At 54.9% G+C, this 22,266-nt stretch overlaps 1 protein-coding gene across 10 annotated transcripts in view; it reads right to left on the bottom strand.

The window, feature by feature from the left end:
- The window catches only part of TNS1 (tensin 1), a 207,940-nt gene that overhangs the window by 94,142 nt on the left and 91,532 nt on the right, over positions 1-22,266 (bottom strand). For 9 of the 10 annotated variants that reach the window (XR_006342392.1, XM_043910093.1, XM_043910091.1 and 6 more), the window contains 4 exons: positions 10,220-10,261; positions 9,434-9,484; positions 2,937-2,986; positions 593-764 (listed from right to left, as the gene is read on the bottom strand). Coding sequence is in view for 9 of the 10 variants with exons in the window: in XM_043910093.1 (XP_043766028.1) it covers positions 593-764; positions 2,937-2,986; positions 9,434-9,484; positions 10,220-10,261 (315 nt within the window). In the remaining variant the exon portion in view is untranslated. Of the gene's footprint in view, positions 1-592; positions 765-2,936; positions 2,987-8,192; positions 8,291-9,433; positions 9,485-10,219; positions 10,262-22,266 lie in introns of those variants that run through there. The other variant, XM_043910098.1, reaches the window with a different exon arrangement.

The raw sequence follows: 22,266 nt of genomic DNA, 5'->3' as shown, positions 1-22,266 counted from the left end.
ACGTGGGGGGGAGTTAGGACAGGGCCTGGATCATCACAGGCGCTCAATAACATGAGCGTCACCATTACTCCCTCCTCCTGGTCAACACACACATACACCCACACACATACAGACATACCACGTGGACACACAACCCACTCGTACACATATACACACAAACACACATACCTACACACATACATGTACAGACACACCACAGCATACACACAGCCCACTTGTACACATACACAAGCACACATACCTGTACAGACACACCACATGCACACACACCCCCCGCCTGCACACATACATGCACAAGCACGCACACATACAAGCCACACATACGCACACACATGCACACATACAAGGACAAGGACAGACACACACGACTTGGCTCAGATCCCATGTCCCAGCTGCAGAGACACTCCTCAGAGGGCAGCTGGACAGTGAGCGAGGACTCAGACCACGAGAGACGCCCAAGGTCAAGGGCAGGTGAGAGGAGAGGGGAGGAAGAGCTGGTGCAGGGGCAGGTGGGATGAGACACCAGCAGGAAGAGGCGGCAGGCAGAAAGGATGGGGGCCCTGGGCCAGTGGGCGGGGGGCCCCATCCTCACCAGGTAGTTGCCTCCATGTTTGGACTTGAGCATCTGGGCCACCTCGCGGAGGTTGCTCCGGAAGTTCTCCTCATTGGCTGTGCTGGGGAAGGAGACGGCGATGATCCTCTCGGTGACGTACACCAGGTCCAGCTCACAGCTGTCCTCCGTGGTCCGGCTCGTACTCATGTTTCTGGGGAGACAGCAGGCAGCAGATCAGAAGCCAGGCCCAGGACGAGGTCCAGGAACCTGCACCCCTCCACACCATACATGGCCCCAGATCTAACCCAGGAGGGCTTGGCTGCTCCCTGACCCCGAGCCAAGGCCAGAGGCTTCCCTGGGCAAGGCCAGTGTAGCCCTCAAGGCCAGTCTGGGAGAGCCGGGGAGAACAGAGCTGGGCAGAAGCCGGCAAGGATCTCAGGCCGTTTCAGAAACAAAGAGTGATGACACCAGTCCTAGGTGCTCATCAATCCCATCGGCACTGCCTTCAACCTGTGATCCCAGAGGTCGGAGCCAGGGCCGGAACCAGCCAGGGCCCAGGAGTCCAGCTCAGCCTCCCAACACACGGCAGCCACCTGATCTGGCAGAAGCTTCTCGAAGGATCCAGGGAGGGCTCCAGAGAGGAAGGAGGGCCCGAAGCGAGGGCTCTTGCATCCCAGAGCTGAGCCTTCTACCGCCCTCCGCTTGCTCTGAGCTGTGGTGTGGGCGGGGAGGCCCCTCAGGGGCAGGGGCAGCTCAGGTGACACGCTCACCTGGGCTCCAGGTAAGCCAGACCACAGCGCACATTCCAGCCCTCCCTGGAGGCAGGCCGACTCCTGCCCTTTGTTCGCTGGCTCTCCCCCCACCTCTGGCAGCTCCCACCGCCTCCCGGGCTCTTCCTGCCAGTGAGCTCCCTGGTCTCTAAGGGCCCAGGAGGCCAAGGATGCTGCCGCAGTGGCAGGGGACCCCAGAAATCCCAGTGCCATCTGAGCTCCTAAGAGAGGTCTGCCTGGGCCGGGCACCGAGAGGAAGTGCCCACCCACCTCACCCGGCTGCTCTTCCAGAGGAGGGTCCAGGGTGAGCGCACGGGATGGGGAAAGGGGTCTTGGCACACTGGCAATCCATTCCAAAGGCCCCCAGCGGCTTCTAGGGGCACCTCATATCCTTCTTACCCCATCACCAGCCTCCTGCTTCCGCTCACTACCCAAGATGGACCACACTCATGTTGATAACTTCTCACTACCTCCAGCTAAAGCTGGGACTGGAGGGGCAGTGGGAGGGATACCACTGGGGTTTTCAGAGTGATGGGGCGGCAGTAGGGTGTACAGCCCCAGGACGCCAAGAACCGGGGCAGAATCCAAATCTCCAGGGCTAGCTCTGAGCCAACTGTATAGATGGGGCTTGGAGACAGGGGAGCCAAAGGTGACATATAGCTTCTCCATGGGGACGGGGACTGGGACGCGGTAACAGAGATGCCAGTGTGCTGGGAGCCCACTGTGAGTTTGGCCTCTGAGTCCTGATCATTCCTGGTCCGGCAGCGTGTGGGGGTGGGGCTCCTACGGAAGGCAGAACAGCGCCACCACCTGGACGACATCAGAATCACACCCTGCACCCACCGATTCTCAGCTACAAGGGAGGAGGGATCTGCTAAGGGGGCCGTCCACTCTCTGTGGACAGCTGGGAGAGGGACTACAGCCCACTGGGAGCTTCAGCTACACACCAAGCCCTCTCTGGCTGGGGCCCCAGATCCCTGGGGCCAGATTCTCACTCATCTCAGAAGCCTCGGATGAAGGAGAGGCAGAGGAAGCCAAAAAAATCAGAGAACCTGGACCCAGGACAAAGTAGCTCTGGATGAGCCAAGCACCGAGTCCCCTGTGATCCCCTTGCCCCAGCCCCCATCAGCCCAGCCAGCCAGAGAACCTTCCTTTTATAAATGACCCTCGAATATCAGAAGTCACTGCTCATGGAAAGGAACAGTATCTAGCACAGGCCTCAATGCCAGCCAGTCCTGAAGGCAAATCCAAGTGCTGCCTTTGTGGTTGCGTGACCTTTAACAAGTTGCCTCATTTCCCTGAGATCCAGTTTCTTCATCAGTTAAATGGGGATAAAATACTTACCCTGCAGGGTTGTTGCAAGGACTAGATGAGATCATGCAGGTAAATAAAGAATCCAGCTCAAGGACTGGCTTCAAACTAGAATTCAAAACATGACTGATTCCCAGTGGCATCTACCCACATCTTCTCGCTGAAGCTTCCACGTCTGCCATGTTCCCGACCAGGGGCTTCATGACTTTGGCATTAGAGACTCAAAGGCATGACTTGCTGGGAACACCACAGTGACCTCACTGCCTGCCCCTCACCCCCTGCCCCCTATAGTCTAGGCATACCTGATGGGCTGGGGATGAGGCTGGACACTTGGTGTAACTCTGGTGGAACTCTGGGAAAGAGAAGAGAGGAGCGGCGTTAGGACGGGGACCAGCTGGATGGCAGGAGAGCAGCAGAGAGCTGTCCACACAAGTGGTCAGGGCCACGGGCAAACACAGATTTCCTTCTCCTGCTTCTGCCAACATTCCAGCCCAGGCGCCCTAAAGCCCCAGCAACACAGCAACTCAAAGCCAAAAGCAATCGATGCCAATCCCACGTGAGTGTGCCTGTGTGCCTATAAGCCCCCGAGGGGAAGCGCTTTCCTCCCTCCGGGCAAGGAAGAAATCCCCAATGCCCAGAAATGCACCAGGCCTGGGCTGGTGCCACCTGCACTGAGTTTACACTCAATAAAACAGTTATTAAGTTGATGGACACTCATTTCACCTTGATGTGCTAGATATCAGAACAGTAATCCCAAGTGGTGAACAGAGATTCAAGCATGAAAGAAGGAAAGATGAGAGCGCTAGCACCCCTCCGTCCAGCTCTGAACATTTCTCCTCTGACCACCAGCTGCCCACAAGCCTCTCCTTTAAAGCAGCAACACCAGGTCAGTCCAAAGTTTTGAGACAAGAAGCCAGCAGGCACGGCGTGTACTGACTAGAGCTAGGCAGCAAATCATGCTTCTAAGGACCCACTGCCCATCGTCTGTTACCTCCCTCATCCGCTCCCATCTCTAGGGCTGTCGACTGGTACAAAATTAGGCAAATGGACCCAAGTTGGTGTCCAAAACATCTCAGGGAAACTGTATGATACGGCAACAAAAGTGCAGGATCAGAGTCCCCACGGCATCCTGCTGGACAACCTCGCACCACTCAATGCTCTGAGCCTCTGTAATGTCACGAGTGCTGTGCTGTGCATAGCTGATCTTGAGTCATCTCCGACTCTTTGCAACACCATGGACTGTAGCCCTCCAGGCTCCTCTGTCCACAGGCAAGAATACTGGAGTGGGTTGTCATGCTCTCATCCAGGGATCTTCCCAACCCAGGGATCGAACCCAGGTCTCCTTCATTGCAGGCAGATTCTTTACCATCTGAGCCACCAGGGAAGCCCCAATGTCACAAGTAAGATGCAACAATCATGGGGTTATTTGAAGAGTAAAGGGAATTATGCATATCTGGTCCTTAGATGTTCTTACCATTATTACATCGAGTACAATTAAAAGGATAGTTAGAGACACAACAAAACAGTTACCTCTATAGAAAAGCAAAACCCTGCATCACCAGCTGCTACCCATCCTTGCATCCACCTCACTCGATGCAGAATCGGAGCCCTACCTGGACACTCCCAGCCAGAGCCGTCTGAGCCCACTGGCACCTTCCAAACATGCCTGAGCCTCCCCTAAACCAGCCTTTCGTGACCACCAAGCTGCATCCTCTTGGAGGAGAGAGGAGCACAGTCCACCAAGGAGAGGAGAAACCGAGGCTACAGCAACTCACCCCCCAGTCCTGACGACCAGCAGGATTCATCCTCAGACTCCGGGCTGGACCACTGGGTCCCCAAGAAGAGGAGCCCCCTTCGGCCCTCTCCACGCAGCACCAACGAGGCGGGGGTGGGTGGGCTCTGCAACCCCGCACCCAGCTGAGCCCCAAGTCAGGGCAGCCCCCCTAAGAGAAGGACTCTCCATCCAGCCTTTCGCAAGAAGGCTGTAGCCAGAGCCCGGGGCTGCAGCGCAGCCGGGAACAGCTCAGCCTGGAGGCAGCGGGAGGAGGAAACAGCCAAGTCGCGCTGTCGGGCGGGAAGTTTCTCTGTCTCCACAGCTCTCCTGGCCCCAAGGACTTGGGTTTGCATGAGTCAGGCATGGGGAGTTGGGGGGTGGGAAGTGGGGGGGGGGCCGTAAGGAGGGGTTGAGTTGTGTTTGGTTTTCAAGACCCAAACTAGGCTGTTCCAAGACAACCCGCTCAGAGGAACGCAGAAACCCGACACTTCATCGGTCTCCGTCTCTCCGGTCCCTGATGAGGAGACGATGAACCTCCCCAGGCCCTAGGCCCGGCTCCAGGCCCCAGGGCCACCCTGCTATAAATAGCCCCTCGGTTCCGTAGACTGCTGATCCACAGCCATGTTTGGAGGAGGCCACTACAGCTGCTTCTAACAACTGGAAGCCACAACTATAGCCAAGGCCGGAGGTGTGGCCAGGACCACGGGGCCAGGCCCCCAGGAGCCTCAGGGATACGGAGCTGGGCTTGGTGGGAAGACTAGGGGGTCGAGGGGAGCCAAGAGCCTCCCCAGGCACAGGAGCGAAAGGGAAGCACGGAGCAGGAGAGCCAGGTCCCACTTCTCCACCCCCCTCCCCAGTTACAACACTCCACATTCTTCAGCCTCCCCACCCCAAAAAGCCGGGAAAGATAAATAAAAACTTGGCCCCAGCAGAGTCTGGCCACGCCGCCTCCAGAGGTGATAAGACAAAGTCCAAGCCGAGCCCAGCGGTGAGGGGGGCGGGGGAGAGGGGAGGCAGGGGAGGAAGCCGCCCTGGACAGTGACCCTCGCGCGGAGGATGGGGACGAACAGCTGGACGGTCATCCCCTGATGAATCACTGGGCTGCCCTCTCGCTGACGGGGCTTCCTGTTTTCTGCAAAGTTTGGAAGCATGTGACACTCACTGGCAGAATGCAGCCGTGCGCAGGTAACACGGCCGGGGGCGGCTGGGCGGAGTCATGGGAGAACTGGAGGACCAGAGGCAGGCCGGGGCGGGCGCGGGGCATGGGAGCGACACCGCTCAGGGCTCTGAGAGACACAGTGACCTCGCAGACCGGACTGGAGACCGAGCCGACTCACACGGGGCCTTTTTCAGGAAGGATGAGGTCCCCTCTGCACTCCATCTTCATACCCCCTCCCTCATTCCGTGAATTCTGCTGAGGGCCACCAGCTAGGCATGAGGCCCCCGACCTCAGAAAGCTTCCATTCTACAAAGGAGGATTCTCATCTACAAAGCCCATGTGAGAAGCAGCCATGAGGCCTCACTGACTGCTCTGTAAAATGGGTACAACACAGTCAGGTGTGATTTACCTGTTCCACTCAAGAGCCTCTGGGGAAAATTACCCAAGGGTTTTACAAAGAGTTCTCTAGGGACTTCCTGGTCCAGTGGTTAAGAATTCCCCTTCCAATGCAGCGGACATGAGTTCGAGCCCTGGTTGGGGAACTAAGATCCCACATGCTGCAGGGCAACGAAGCTCGCACGCCTATAACTAGAAAGAAGCCCATGCACAGCCACAAACAGCCTGCGCGCCGCACCTAAGACCTGATGCGATCAAATAGATAAATATATTTTTTTTTAAAAAAAAGAATACTTGAAGATTTTATTTTATAAAGAAAAATAAGCTGTCGGTCTGCCTGTAATACCATTCCTTTCCTCTCTGGGGCTCTCAAAGCCATCTACCCACAGCTCTGAACTTCTTCCCTGCGCCTCCCAAGACACAGATCCATAACAGAACTTCTGATCCAACTCCTGTAGGCACCAAGATCTCTCCCCCACCGTCATCATCAAAACGCAGTCGCTCCTCTGCTTAAAGGACACTGTAAAAGGAAATTCCATAGCCTCCCCCAAACCGTGTCTTATGTCTCTTCCTATCAGCCAGTTCCTCCTGGTATCTAACCCTCACCCTTCCTGTTGCAGATTCCGCCAACACCGTTGACCTCGGTCCTCAATGCCGGCGGGAGCCGCTGACTACCACTCAGACACTCCGGGGCCACTCAAGATCTGTGACCCTCGGTTCCGTTTTTCGCCTTCATCTTACCCACCACGCAGCAAGAGCAGGATCTGGGCGGGGTTGGTTTGGAGCAAGGACTGTGTGGGAAGAGTCCTGCCTTCTTTTGAGGTCCACAGACCAAAGACAACAGCAGTGGACCAAAGGGAAAGCTGTTTCCGGAGCCCAGGTCCCCAGGGGGCACAGTTGGGAGGAGGGTATGTAAGCGACAGCAGCAGCCATGTCAGGCAGCCGGAGACTGGTGACCAATCTACGTCAGGGGCCCTTCCCCACCCCGACATCTCCTCTGGGGGCTGTGGCCACCCCCTCCCCTCTGCACCAGCCCCTCCGGCCACACCCCTTCCTCTCTCCTTCCTGCCCACCCGCCTGGATTTTTCCAAAACAAAGTGCGACACAGCACACCATCCACAAACCCTGCAACACACCAGCCTCGCTGGAGGAAAACAGCCATTCCTGCCCTGTGAGTCCCGGGCCGTGGGCCAGAGACAGGAAGACAGCTCAACAAACAGGCGCATTATCACAGCAACAAGCCCCAGAGCAGCAGCCATGCCGCTTCAGAAACGGTCTCCTCACCCGGGGAGAGGGCAAGAGAGCTCAGTGGTTGGGCAGGGGACCCTGGGGTCACTCAACCCGGGACAGGTTTCTTTGAACCTCAAAAACTAGGTTTTCTCTCTTCCTTCGCAATACACAGGTCATTCTAGAATCTGCTCACTTGCTCAGCCTTTCATGAACTCCTTTAACTAGACTAGGCAGACCAAGACTCATCACTCCTCCCATATCAAGGCAAGACACCACCCCTGGCACGCACAGACACACATACTTTCATCCCAGATCAACAGATTTTCCCCTAAAAAATTTCTAATCCCAGCTAGGCAGCAACCTCTTTCTTCCCCAGGACCAAAGTCCGACACACTCTCATGTCAAAAAGTTCTTCACGATGTCTAACTTCACTTTCTCTTGCTGCACCTTTACCCTGTTGGATCTATGTGGCCTGGGATGGGGTTGTGGGGAGCAGCTGCCCTAGGACTCGACTTACAAGAATGTCCAGACCATGGGCTAAAAGGCTTGGTTCACACAACATCACCCTGTCCCCTGGCCAAGAGTCAGGAGTCCTGGAAACACCAGATCTAGGCAGCGGTCCCAGGACGGAATGGAGAAGATAGATATTCATTGCAATAGTGAGCTCCTCCAAGCCTCTGTTTCCTCATCTATAAAATGGGTTCACAGCATCTGCCATAGTGGGATGTCATGGGGATCAAAAAATACCCAGGCCAGCTTCTGGCCCTTAGCCAAAATAATAGTAATAAGAATGGCTAACATGTACTGAGCATATAGTATTCACTTTGTGAATTCACTTCGTGAATTATAGAATTCACTTTGTGTCGGTTAAGCTAGTTAATCCTAGTAGGTACACAAAACATTGCTTCCTCCCCTGCACCCCAGCCCCAGAAACATCACAAATGTGGACAAGGGTCCCTCTCAGCATGTGTACTCCGCACCCATAGGACCCGTGCATACCTTTTCCACTAATTTGAGAGGCATGTTCCTCCTCCTGGCCAGCCCCCGTGCGGCCCTGGGGACACCTCCGCCTTGCGGGGCTGGGCAATGTGGAGTGGCAGTGGGCTCGCCACCGACGTGCACTGCCTCCAGGAGCCTAGCACCTCCCTCCAGGCCCTCCCCGCCGTGGGTCAGGCAGCTGTCAGATGATACGGCCCCATGCCATCAACAGCTCCCCCTGTGCCAACCGCCAAAACCACTCCCTGTTCCTCTGCAGATGAGGGCGGGAGAGGATGGAGAGGCCCGCTGAGGGGTGAATTGTCAGAGAAGGGCGGGGAAGAAAGAGAAGGTCCAACTTCACTGGGCATCTGCCCCTGGGGTGTGAGGACAAGCCCAGGCACGAGTTGGGCTCAAAGTAGGGGAGGGAGCTCCTCCTTCCTTCCCTGGGTCCTTCCACTTAAGGAGTTTGCCTGTCACCCTCCACCAAAAAACCACACGGCAAGAGAAGCCCACAAGGTGAACCAGCCCATCTTTCAGCTTCCTCCTGAATCAATAGCATTTAGCCATTTTCAAAGCCTCTTCTGTCCAAAGAAGCAGAGCCTATGATCCCCAAGAGCCCAGGAGTCCCACTTCATCTCTGCCCTTAGTCCCTCTTGCTGCATGCAGTGTCATTGGTTCCCCTGGCCCTTACTTTAGTGACTGCTCACCAGCCAGCCAGCCCTTGCACACCCTCCCTCCCCACCCTGCAGTACTGAGGTCTGCTTAAGTGATGGGCAAATGAGCCCTGAGTCCAGCTGAGCTGGATGGAGGCTGAAGCCAAGACTGAGGCCCAAGACTGAGGCTAAGTCATGGGCCTGCTCACTCCTCTGCCCCACCCCGCTGGTGGCTCAGATGGTAAAGAGTCTGCCTGCAGTGCAGGAGACCAGGGTTCGATCCCTGGGTCGGGAAGATCCCCCGGAGAAGGAAATGGCAACCCACTCCAGTATTCCTGCCTGGAAAGTCCCATCAATGGAGGAGTCTGTCAGGCTATAGTCCATGGAGCTGCAAAGAGTCGGACATGACTGAGTGACTTCATTTTTTCACTTTCTTTCTTTCTTTCAGTCTGGAATTGAGTTGAGTAACCCTGACTGCCCTTCTAGACAGGAGATTGTGAGGGATGCCCCACCAAACAGGACAGGTATGAGACGTCATCCACCTCCCCGCATCCCCCACTCACCAGGGAACCACCATGTCTTCCTCTTCCTCCCCTTCCCCATACTTACATCTTCCTCAAGGTTTTTCCGTGTGTTTCCACCCCGAAAGGTTCCTTCTCCCTGGAGACAAAGAAAAGGCAGTCAGAGAGGGGAGTCGAGGAAAGTCATCAAAAGGTCCCGTGTCTTTCACTGCTGGGTGTGGCTATGGTGGGGGTGGGGGCCTGCAGGGGACTTGCTTGTTTGTGCAGCATCTCTTTGTCCACTAAAGGCCCCTCGGAGCCAACCGCACCCACTCATGTGTGTCTCTCCTGGGGAGATATCATTATTCCCATTTTGCAGATGAGAAAACTGAGGCACAGACAGGCTTGCGACATGCTACACTCTCACAGATAGAACCCTGGCCGAGTTGAGATATGAGCCCAAGTCTTCCAAGCCCATCAGCTAGCTGCCAGCCTTGGTTTCCCCACTGCACGATCCACCTACTTCCTTCCCTTCCTCCTCCATGCAGCCTTGAGGAAACCATCTGTCCTTCTGCTAAGGCAGAAAGATGTGTTTGGAAAGATCTTCCTGGCTCTCTCACATGCTACATATTTAATAAAGAAGACCACATTTTAGCACTGGCTAAAATGCTCCTCCCTGCCTGCCTCATTCCCCAGCAATCATTTCCCAACACACAGGGGGATGGTCTGATGTCCGGCTCCGCATGTCACAAGGTCCCCACCCTTCCCCAAGTTCCACAAATCTACTCCAGAAGGGTGTCCTCAAACACATCTGCTCACTGTCCCCCCATCTTCCTTCTGCTTTCCCGGCCTCCCCAAGCTGCTCCCTGCCCCCACCCCGCCTGCCATCACTCACCGTGTCCACTACATTCTTCAAAACAGTCTCAGTGTTGACGGGCTGTGGACAGAGGGAGAATACAGTGTGAGGCCACAAGACAAACAGGTTGGCTCTCTCCCCGGGGCTGGAGGCCATGATGGGCAGAAGACCTCTGGAGACAGCTTGGATGGCGCCAACCCAAGACTCAGACATAATATGCTGACCCCAGGCTTGGAGGCAGAACTTGGAAAGTGAAAGACCATCCTATTGGTCCTAGAACAACCCAGCTCCACACACCTCAAGAGGGCCCTAACTCCAACCTCTCGAAAGGGAACAAGGAGTGAGTAAGTGACTCCTGTTCCTACCTGCCAGGCATGTGTACCTACCCCAGATGCTGCCCAGTGAGGCAGGGACTCTTACCATCTTTGAGCCTTACTTTACCAATAAGGAGAAATCAGATGAGTGGGCCAAAGCCACTTGACTACTAAGGGGAACGAAAGGGTTGGAACCCCATCTTGGGGATCTACGCCTCAAGCTATGTGAAACTGCAGCAGTCCCAGACATGATGTTTCACACTAGTGGGCTTTCAAGGACCACCCCACACGGACCCTGCCCCCCCACCTTGCAGACCTCAATTTCCATGCCCCAAAGCTCTGCTCCATCCAGACTCCTTGCTATTCCCACATCCAGGACTTGGCTTGTGGAATGACTTCTCACTTTTTCCTGCAAGCTCTCCTCTTCCATGAAGCCCTCTCTGAACACCCCAGCAAGGGGGGGCTCTTTCCCACCTCAGAACTCCAGTAAGCCTTACTGTCTGAGCTATTTATCTGGTCCTCGGTGCATGAGTAATCTCATTGTGGGAATAGGTCTCATTCCAACTATTGTTTTATTTGTGATTCTTATCCCACTTTTCTCCAAAACAGATTCAAAGCAGCTTTTTTTTTTTACCAACTCAGTTGCCACATCCCTCATTCTGGAGACTAGTTTATGTGTAGTGGGCAGTCACTAAACACCTGAGGACTGATCCTGTCCCTCACCCCGGTGACATCCTTCCCTCGCCCAGACCAAGAGAAGTGCTTCCCACTAAAGGCATCCTGAAACATGGGCTCCTTAGACTCCCTCGCCACAAGAGAAAAACTTCTCGTTCCAGGGCCACCTCCTGAACCACAGTCTCCAGGGCTCCATTTGCAATTCAGTGACGTGGTCAGAGGGGTGCTTGAATCTTGCAAGTGGGCATGAGTCAAGGTCATGGAAACAAGTCTTCACTGAGATGACCATGGACCAGGTATAGACAATGGATCTCAGAATAGGAAACACAAGCCCCAACCCTATCCCCAGGACCTGAGGATGCGCTGTTCATGTCTGAAGACTGGGGAATGAACAGAAATGACTTCTGAAAGGTTCTGGCATCTGGGAGAAAACTGGACCAAGACAGGCTTCCCTAGTGGCTCAGACAGTAAAGAATCTGCCTGCAATGCAAGAGACCTGGGTTTGATCTCTGGGTTGGGAAGATCCCCTGGAGAAGGAAACAGCAACCAGAAAACTCCGTTTTCTTGCCTGGAATATGCCATGGACAAAGGAGCCTGGCGGGCTGCAGTCCATGGGGTTGCAAAGAGTCAGATATGACTGAGCAACTAACACACTTTCAGGCTTGGAGGAAGGAAGCAGGCTGAGCTAAAGGCAGTAGTGCTCTTTCTAAAAATGCACAAACTTTATCCTACTGTACTAGAGACAGCGTATGCCATGGACAGAGGAGCCGGGCGGGCTGCAGTCCATGGGGTCGCAAAGAGTCAGACACAACTGAATGACTAACACACACACACACTAGAGACAGGAGGATGAGGCCAAAACTTCTTTCCAGGTGAATAAAGCCTCCTGTGTAGTTCAGGGTCAAGACAGCTTGGGACGGTTGAGGGAGCACAGGGTCCAAGAACGGAGTTGGAGGTGGGGAGTAGATCAGCCAGCCCCTCCCAGCCTCCTCCATTGACCCACCTGGAGTCTGAGGATGACTCTGCAGAGCAATAAAGATGCCACATTCTGTCCCCACCCAGCCCAGCCCTAACCCTCCCCCAGCTGCCCCCTCCCTCCCCCAGAGCCCCCACTCCCAAGCCACAGGCCATGGGGCAGGAGGCAAATGAGCCCACAAGAAATCCCCAGGGATCCCTGCCCTAGACGGAGCTCTAGGAGCTGCCTGACAATCAGGACCAGCATCCCTCTCAGCCTCCCACCACCAGCCGGCCCCACCCAGCAGAGTCCTCAGAGGCAGAGCCAGGCTGCCCCCGCCCCTGGATCCCCTGCCTGTCTCTTCTGGTCCACGGCTCTGTGTTGCTCACGTGAAGGCCACAGGCTGCACAGGACGCCCGAGTGCCTCCACCCTGAGTGGCTCTGGCCTCCTGGCGGGGAGGGGAAGGCCTAGAGAGCAGTCCACAGGGACCTTCTGCATGCAGAGTCTACACAGCACAACTGAGTCGGGACCCAGATCTCCCGGCTTCAACGCCCTCACTCTTCACAGTCTGTACAATCAGCCTCCCTGACAGGGAGAAAGGACAGAAGCAGGGTGGGATGGAGAAGCTGGAGACAGAATGCCTGCCTCATGGCCATTACAGGCCCCGGAGAGCCCCTCGTCCTGCTCTGGGGAAAGTCTCCCAAGAGACCCTGACCGGGCAGGGCAGAGGGAGAGCTGGGGGTCTCAAACTGGACTGTGCCCACCAATCACCCGGAGGGCTGCTGACAGACAGGCGGGCCTCTGGGCCCTCCCCAGAGGCCAGAACCCACAGACTAGGAAAGGACCCAAAAGCGCGCATTTCTAATAGGTTTCCAGGTCCGGGGACGACACTGTGAAAACGACCAGTCTAGGCTGGCAGCATTGGCAGCAGCCAGCCGGGCCACATCCTGACTCTCTGCTGCTAACTGTGACCTCGGGCAGGTCAGCGTGTCCTTGCTGCTCCCCGGCGGGACTGCACGGCCCTATTCTGTGAAATGCAAATGAAATGAAGCAGAGAAAGCACTCAGCACAGGGCCGGGCACTTAGGAAGCTCTCCATAAATGTGAGCTGTTATTTATCGTCTCCACCCCACCCCACCCTGCCCCACCTTGACCCTCCTGTCCCACCCCTCCTGGGTCTGGCACAGGGCAGACCAGGGAGGCAATATTAGAAACCACAGGCCTCAGCAGGGCAAGAGCAACTTCTCTCCCTGCCAGCAATCATCTGAGCACCAGCCCCTCTGCCCGCACCCTTCCCACGCCAGCTGGAGGCCAGCCACAGGGCCAGCCATTAAACGCCTGCCCTCAACATTAGTGAAGAGGCTTTCTGAGGAGCTAAAAATTTCCAAAAAAACACTTCCAATCTCAACATCCAGTGTTTTCCTGCAGTGTTTGCAAACATAGCCCAGCATGCACACTGCACTCCCCTCCCCTCTGCTCTGCCCCTCGCCTCCACCCCAGGTCTCCTGGGATTGGAGTCCGGCTTCCCTGTTTCCCAGGCACTGCCAGCTCTGGGGCTAGTGGGAATGAAAAAGGCAAGGGAACTGGTAACAGGAGAGGGGTCTCCCCTCAGGCCACCCCTGTCCCAGGTCCTGCAGGGAGGCTTGGGTATGCTACAGGAAGTTCCCAGGCCATCAGGGCTTCAGTGGCTGACAGAGACCCACTAGGCCTTGGCTGTCACACACACCCTATTTTTGCACACCCCTCCTCAGACACCATCTCCTCCCTCCCCATTTCATGGATGGGGAAACTGAGGTACAGAAAGGTATGGGTATGATTTGCTCAGCCTCTCACAGTGAGATGCATGGCAGGACTCCGGTGGACACCCATGTTTCATAAAGCCCACCACTAAGCCCACCGGCTGCCCCTCACCCCAATTCCCAGCTGGCCTGCAGGCGAGGTGAGCAGGTGCCAGCTGGCCGACTCTGCTTTTCCTTCCCCCTAAGGCTCAGCGGTCCCTTGTGGCTTAGCTGATAAAGAATGCACCTGCAGTGTGGGAGACTTGGGTTCAATCCCTGGGTTGGGAAGATCCCCTGGAGAAGGGAAAGGCTACCCACTCCAGTATTCTGGCCTGGAGAATTCCACGCACTGTATAGTCCATGGGGTCACAAAGAACTCGGACACGACTGAGCGACTTTCACTTTTCACTTTTCAAGGCTCAGCAGTAGAAGGATGAAGCAGATGGAACCCAGATAAGGGTGGTACCCACCCACCCCCATCTGGCCCCACCCTCTGCCCAATCCCAGGACAAACCCAGGCTTTTCAAAGCCGAATCACCTGCCCCACCAGGGGTCTTCCAGAATGCCTCCTGCCCCCAGGCAGGACAACTCAAATCCAGCTCAGGAGCAAGTGGAAGGGTTTGGACCTGGTACTGCTTGATGGCCAAGCCTCATGGTGCACAACCCCGAGAGCAATACCTCCTCCAATGTTGCAGCGAGGGGCCTCACTTGCCTGATCTCTTCCTGGTCCTAGACTGGAGGTGCCTTTTCATAATGTGACTGCAATAACAAGAACGACTCAGTAGGTATTAAGGATGCCCTGGGCTTAACACTGGGCTCTTCACTTTCATGATTATCAGTCTTCATAACCAATGTTCACCAGGTAAGCATTATCCCATTTCACAGGTGAGGAAAACTGAGGGGCCAATAGGTTAAACCACCCGGCCAAGGTCACACAGCCAGTAAATAGACAGCTGGTTTTTGAACGCGGCTCCTTACATCCACCTCATGCTCAGTCTCCTCTTGGGCATAATCTTCATCCAATTCCTCTTACTCTTAATCAACTGCCCTCCTGTTGGGAACAAGCTTTCTGCGGCTTAAAAACTAATTGTCTTGGGCCCTCAGGAGGATGAGGCTTCTCCAATACACTTCCAGAGGAAGAGGAGGAAATGGGTTGCAGTAGGAGAGACTGGGATCAGACATCAGAGGGAACTTCCTGAATGTGAGGGGTTGTGAACCACAGGATGGATAAGGGAAGCTGCACATCCTTTGCTCAATTTTTTCTTTTCTTTCCAAAAAAAGACAAGCATGTCCTCTCAGTGGGTTTAACCACCCCCAATGGTGTGGGCCGGAGGAGGGGCCAGTCTGCTGAGGCTGCTGTGGCTGCGATGACTGCCTCAAGGTTCATGCAAGAGGACACGTCGGTGGCCGGCAGGGAGGGTGGGCTGGGAAAAAATGTGTCTGTGGGCTGATGTTCTGGAGGAAGGAAAAGGCAGAGGGCCATGGCGGGTGGGGGGAGGTGCCCAAGTCCTGGACTGGGGGGAGGAGGGGCCCGGGCAGAATGCGGACTCAGCCTCCGGAGGAACATTCCGTCCAGAAATTCCTCACACCCTCCCCCTTCCCACCCCTCCAGCTCTCCCCTCTCTTGCCCCCTGGGAGGCCTGGAATCTGGACAGTTTTTCAGGCCAAAAAGACCCCATGACATCACACCTACTGCCACGGATGGACTGTGAGGTCAGGGACAGCGCTGCCTGCCTGTTGGGAGGAGAATCGAGGACCCAGAGCACGTTATTCTAGGCTCATGTGTTCTCAAAATAGAGCCCTAAAGCAGATGAAGAAAAGGGGCTGAAAGCCAAAGGAAAGGGCAGGGAAGCACCATTAACGGGACATTTAGAGGGGGTGTGGCCGGGAGGGCACTTCGCAGGCCCCACAGCCAGTCCAGGACCAGTAACCTGGTAACAAGGCAGCAGCAGCAGGCAGGGGAGCGCTCTGAATCTCTCTCGGCCAATAAGGAAACTGAGTTTCCAGGGTGGTTGGCCAGCTCCACGTGAGCGCCGGTCAGCCCTTCACCTCCAGTTATTTCCCAGCATCCCGGGAAGAGGGGGTCATCAAGACGGAGGGCAAGGGGCTGAGGGGGAGGGCGCCAGCAGCCCGGGGCCCATGAGTCTTTGGATGAAGTTGCTTCAGGGGCCACATCCTCTCCTGGGCAGGCAGAGGCCACCAGAGTAAAAGAGCAAGCTGGTTGTGAACAAATGGAATGTGATGCCTGATTTTTCCCTGCACCCCCAGGGAGGGGCCTGGGCAAGCTCACACCTGTCTTCAGGGTCCCCCCAATTCACCCTGAGGGACCCAGGACCCGACTCCAGGTGGTTGAGGCTGGGCAACTGTGGACCCTGCCCCCCGACCCTGTCCTGCCCGCGTGCGCTCACCGGGCTGGCCCTGAGCCAGGCTGGAATAGTTCTCACCCCCTCCTGCCACCCTCTCCTCCCTGTGGACGTTGTCCTCCTCTCTCTCAGACAAGGCGTTGGGGGTGTGCACCTCCCCAGGCCCTTCCTCCACGCCCCCCTGGCTGCCCTTGCACAAGTCCTCTGCCCAACGAATGCACCAGCGTCATCTGGTCTACCAGCCCTCCTCCTGGCAGCCCCCTCACCCCCAAGCCACACCCCACAGCTGGTGCAGACTTCACTCACAACACTTGCTTTGGGTCATTTCCCCACTCAAGGACCCACAATGGCCCTTAGTGCTTGGCTCATCAAGTTCAAGTTCCCCAATCTGGCTTCTGGACTCCTCTCCCTTATCTGGCCCCTTTTCCCTCGTGGACTCCACTTCCTTCCCCCTCCTCTTATCTGCATCCTCTGCTCCTCACTGCCCACCACCGTGCCACCTGGGTTCCTGCCTCCTTTCCCACACCCAGGCTCTTCCCATCAGCACCCCAGCCAGGGCCAATGAAACAAGACGGCCCGACCCCTCGTCCCCCCAGCAAGGGCGCTGGATTTGCTCCGGCCCCCAAGCTTGGTCTGTTGTTTCAGCCCTCTCCGTTTCAGCCCTGATGCCTTCTGGAAGGCCCGCCCTCCTTCCCTCTTCTTGTCCATTTGCTCAAGTCTTAACTGGACTGGAAACAGGAGGCAGGCTTGCCCACCCAGTGTAGCACAGAGTGACGGCTGCCTCCTTGGACCCCAAGGCTACCTCTGGTCAGAACCCCTGAGTCCAGGCACTAGTTCACTTCCACAGTAGAGTTCTCTCTCTCCCACTAGACAGGGCGAGGCCCTTCACCCAACTGGGGCCTCTCCCAGTGGGAGTCAAAAGGGATGCGGTTAGCACATGCATGGATGCCTTGCCCTCTGGGGACCACGTCCCTTCACAGCCAAGTGTAAGGACAGAACCTCAGTGGGCCCTGAGGACTTCCACCCAAGCACTCCCCACAGTGACAGGACCTTCTATCTGCACCATAACAGGCATCAGTGAGTGTGATGTGTTCCAGTGACAGACAACGACTCCCTCAGACAGCCCTGACGGTCCATTTTAGGTGTTAGAAAACTCTTCTCTACACCCAGGTCTCCTCCTCTTTATGAGACCCTCCACCTAGGAGGTGCTCCTCTGGAGAGCAATGGCAAGGAAGCCAGTTTGTCCTTCAGGAAGGTCTCACTCCCACTCTATACCCACCTCCCCACCCCATACCCTCCCTCTCCACACCAGGCAGTCGAGGGGGCACACAAACTGATTTCCAACCCCCCTCATGGCTCTGCGAATCCTCTTTGGAATGCAGTGCTCAGAGTTTGCCCTTTCCTTTGAAAACCAGGACTTTCTCAGGCTCATTTCTCCTGGCTTTACTTCGTTTTCCAGAATCTCCAAAAGATGGCCCCTCATGGCCTACTCACTGCCCTGGGATGAAATGCATCGGGGTTGGGAGTTCAGATGAACTAAAGCCACTGCTGGACACTCTCCCTAATGGAGAGCAGGATGGAAGTGCTGGGCTGGGGGGCTCCACGTGCTTCTCAGGGGCCTTCTTCTCTTCCACGAGACAACCTGGTGCCTCCTCACCCTAGATCTGACACTGGGATACCTTGAGTTATCTGAAAATCTGAGGACCACCACCTCACAACCATTAGGATTCCTACTATCAAAAAGAAGAAGGAGAAGAAACAGTTTGGGCAAAGATGTGGAGAAATTAGACCCTCTTGTGCACTACCGGTTGTAATACAAAATGGTACAGCCACCGTGGGCAACAGTATGGTGGTCCCTCCAAAAAAAAGTCAAAAGCAGAATTACTATGTAATCCAGCAGTTCCACTCATGAGTATATACTCAGCAGAACTGCAAGCAGGGATTGACAGAGATATTTATATGCCCCTGTTCATAGTAGCATCATTCACGGTAACTAAAATGTGGAAATGACCCAAGTATTTATAGACAGACACATGAGTCAGTAAAATGTGGTATATACACAGGGAAGCCTGGTGTGCTGCAGTCCATGGGGCCGCAAAGAGTCAGACACAACATAGCAACTGAACAACAAACAGCAATACATGCAATGGAGTATTACTCAGCCTTAAAAAGAAGGCCATTCTGACACATGCTACAGCATGGATGAACCTTGAGGAGGGGTAATAAGCCAGTCACAAAGGACAAATTTTGTATGAATTCACTCATATGAGGTACATTAAGTCATCAGATTCATAGAGGCAGAAAGTAGAAAGGTGGCTGGCAGGGACTACGGAGCTCTTATTTAATGGGTGTAGAGCTTTTTGTTTCATAAGATGAAAAGTGTCCTGGAGGTGGATGGTGGTGATGGTTGTGCAATGAATTGGATGTACTTAATACACTGACCTGGACTCCAGAATGATTAAAATGGTAATTTTTATCTTATGTGTATTTTACCACAGGTTTCCCTGGTGGCTCACGGTAAAGATTCCACCTGCAATGCAGGAGCCGCAGGAGACGTGGGTTTGATCCCTGGGTCGGGAAGATCCCCTGGAGGAAGGTATGGCAACCTGCTCCAGTATTCTTGCCTAGAGAGTTCCACGAACAGAGGTGCCTGGAGGGCTACAGTCCACAGAGTTGCAAAGATTCAGACATAACCAAAGAGACTTAGTGAGTACACACATATTTTACCACAATTAAAAAAAAAAAAAAAGTGAATCAGATTTAAAAAAAAAATGTCAGGGCCTCAGTTTCTTCTCCTAAGAAAGAGCAGGATTTGACTACATGTCCTGTGGTCCTCTCACTGTTGTGGCTCTGCGCCCACTGCATCCACACCTGCCCTCCAGAAGCCCTGGCACTCAGCAGAAAAGAACCAGCATGCAGTGCCCGGCACGAGGGAGGTGCTCGGGAGTTGTTAGCTGGTAGGACAGATGGCAGATAGATGGGTGGAGAGTGGGCTATGGGGCTTCCCTGGTGACTCAGTGATAAAGAATCTGCCTGCTAATGGAGGAGATTCAAGTTCAATCTCTGGATCGGGAAGATCTCCTGGAGAAGGGAATGGTTACCCACTCCAGGACTCTTTTGCCTAGAAAATTCCATAGCCAGAAGAGCCTGGCAGGCTACAGGATGGATGGCAGACAGATGGATGGATAGACCGGCCCCTAAATCACAGGCCCTCTGGCTCATGACTAGCACTGTTTAGAAGAAGAAATCCAGGAGAAGCCCACTTGGCAATAGCAGGCATTGACATCAGCAGCAATCACTGAGGGTATCAGGGAGAAAGCTGGCCTAGGAATCCACAACCCCACTGCTGATCCAGCCTACCCCCCACTGCTGTGTGACCGTGAACCAGTCACCTGGGCTTTCTGAGCCCCAGTTTGCTCCTCTCCCCAAGATGGGCCCACACCTGTCCAGACCTCCACACAAGTCACTGTGGGCTCGGGGAGCCCAGCATCAGGGGAAAGGCTCTGAGAACTGCAGCTGCTGTGTAATAAACCACTCCCATTTGTCACGATCATGGTTACGAGTGCGGACCCTGGTGCCAGGCTACTGAGATGAAACCCCAGGGCCCCCTCCAAACAACTCTGTGGCCTTAGGTCTTATCAGGGTTCTTCATCTGAGACATTGGGGTAATCACAGCACCTCCCTCACCGCACTGCGCTAAAGAATAAATGAGTTTATTTTTGTAAAGCTCTCACAACAAAGGTCTGCAAAGAGGAAATTCCATACATGGGTTAGCTTTTCACTTGCTCTGATTACTGAAACCAACCTGGCATCCCTGTCCCCCACCACACACTCTCCACCCCACCTGTGATTCAGCAGGACTTGTTCCACAGAGCATTTCAAGTCCTGGTTTGGGGGCTGGCCTGTGGAGGAGAAGCAGTGCCCACACAGCTCTCCCCCCACCCAGGTCTCCTGGGTGCCAGCCTTTGGGTGCAGAAGGGCTCAGATCTGGCCCACTTCGGTGGCCACTGCACTTGGCCATCACCCTCGGGAAATTCCTTTGGACTCTTATTTTTCCGAAGTTGAGAAGAGCTGCCTCAGCGCTTTCCAAGGATCAGGAGCATCCATGACAAGCACACCCTCAGCCCTCTCCAGCCCGCCCCCAGCAGTGGACCCCACAGGAGGGAGGTGACCCTAGGACCCTTCTCCTCAAGGCCTTGGGCAACATCTGTTGAGTAAGATGAAAATATGGGTTGAAGATTAAGCCACTCTGCCCTGGTTGGCCTGGCACAGGCTGGAAAATGTTTGGCTGGCAGGGCCCCGAAGCTGGCAGAGATCTTGGGCCCAAGGATGAGTGGTCCTGATCCTGGGGCAGGGGTGTGGGGGTTGAACTGAAGTGAGATGGGTGAGAAGGCCAGAGGGAGAGCTGGGGGCATGGAGAAAACTCAACAAAAAGACAAACACACAGTGTGAGGCAAGAGGGAGGGGTCGGGGAGCCCAGAGACCAGCCCTGCAGAGGCTGAAGGGCAGGCATCGAAGGGAAAAGGAAGGAAAAATACGACCCGCCCTTTCCTCCCTCCTCTGAACCTGCTCAAAGCACTTGCCTGCCTGCCTGCCGTGAGGAAACAGGTGTTGAGTGCTCTCTAGGGGAAGCCAAACTTTCTCCCGGCTTCCCTTGGGCCACTTTCCCTCCCCAGGGACAGTATCAGAGTTTCCAGCTGGAGACTGCCCCCCCCCAATAGACCCCCCACGGCCCAAGAGCAAAGAATCAGAGGACAACAGTCCTGTTTATTGAACACCTAATCTGCGCTGAGCATCTGGCTGAATGCCTTTCTTCCAGCCACTCAATAAGCATGCATCGAGTACCTACTGTGTGTCAGATAGTGGGAATACAGCAGAGAACATAGAGGATAGAAACCCCTTGTCATCATAGAGTTTACAGGCTGGTGTGGTGGGAGGCTTTTTTATTTATTTATTATTTATTTTTAATTGAAGGATAATTGCTTTACAGTATTGTGTTGGTTTCTACCAAACATCAACATAAATCAGCCATTGGTTTACCCATGTCCCCTCCCACTTGAACATCCCTCCCACCTCCCTCCCCATCCCACCCCTCTGGGTTGTTACTGAGCCCCATTTGAGTTCCCTGAGTCATACAACAAATTCCCATTGGCTGTCTATTTTACATATGGTAATGTATGCTTTCATGTTGGTGGGAGCCTTTTAAAGGAGATCAGCAAGTAGGATGGTAACACATGCTAAGGGGCAAAGAAAGCAGGAAAGGGAGAGAGGGTTGCTGGGGGAAGGAAAATCTGACACTTGAGTAAAGACCTCAAGGAGGGAAAGAGCCTGGCAGCTATCCTTGGGAAAAGATCAGCAAGTGCAAAGGCCCTGAGGCAGTATCTGGCTGATGTTCAAGGACCAGCAAGAAGGCCAGGTAGTCACAGCAGACTGAGAGAAGGAGGGAGCTTTTAGAAGATGAGGTGAGAAAGGAAATCTACCCATCGTTGTAGGGCTGTGTAGACCAATGGAAGAACCTGGGCCTTTAATTTCAGGGGTGAGCAGCCATTGGAGGCTTTGAATACAGACTGATTCGGTGAGTTTTATTCTCTTCACAGTCTTCTAAGGTAGGTACTGTTACTAACTCCCAACCCACAGAGGAGGAACTGAGGTCCAGAGAGGTTCACCAATGTGTCCATGGCCACAGACCCAGGCCCTGGGGAACTTCCTCACTCTTGATTACTCCTGGGGGGAGGCAGGCAGGTCCTGACTCAGGTGGGGAAATCTTCGGTGTCACAATCACTCCCCCACCAGATGGCTCATGCAACGTCCACAAGGGTCAGGGCCCCTCTGCCCAGGGCGGGCACATTACAGACGGGAACATTCCACAGCCTGGCCCAGGCAGGAGTGCCTTCTGCTGCCGTGATGTGCTGTCCGACTCTTTGTGACCCTATGGGCTGTAGCCCACCAGGCTCCTCTGTCCATGGGATTCTCCAGGCAAGAATACTGGAGTAGGTTGCCA

Source organism: Cervus elaphus, chromosome 8 (genome assembly GCF_910594005.1).
Source record: "Cervus elaphus chromosome 8, mCerEla1.1, whole genome shotgun sequence".
Taxonomy (NCBI): domain Eukaryota; kingdom Metazoa; phylum Chordata; class Mammalia; order Artiodactyla; family Cervidae; genus Cervus; species Cervus elaphus.
Note: the sequence above shows the minus strand (reverse complement) of the source record. Positions and strands in the feature narration are given on the sequence as shown.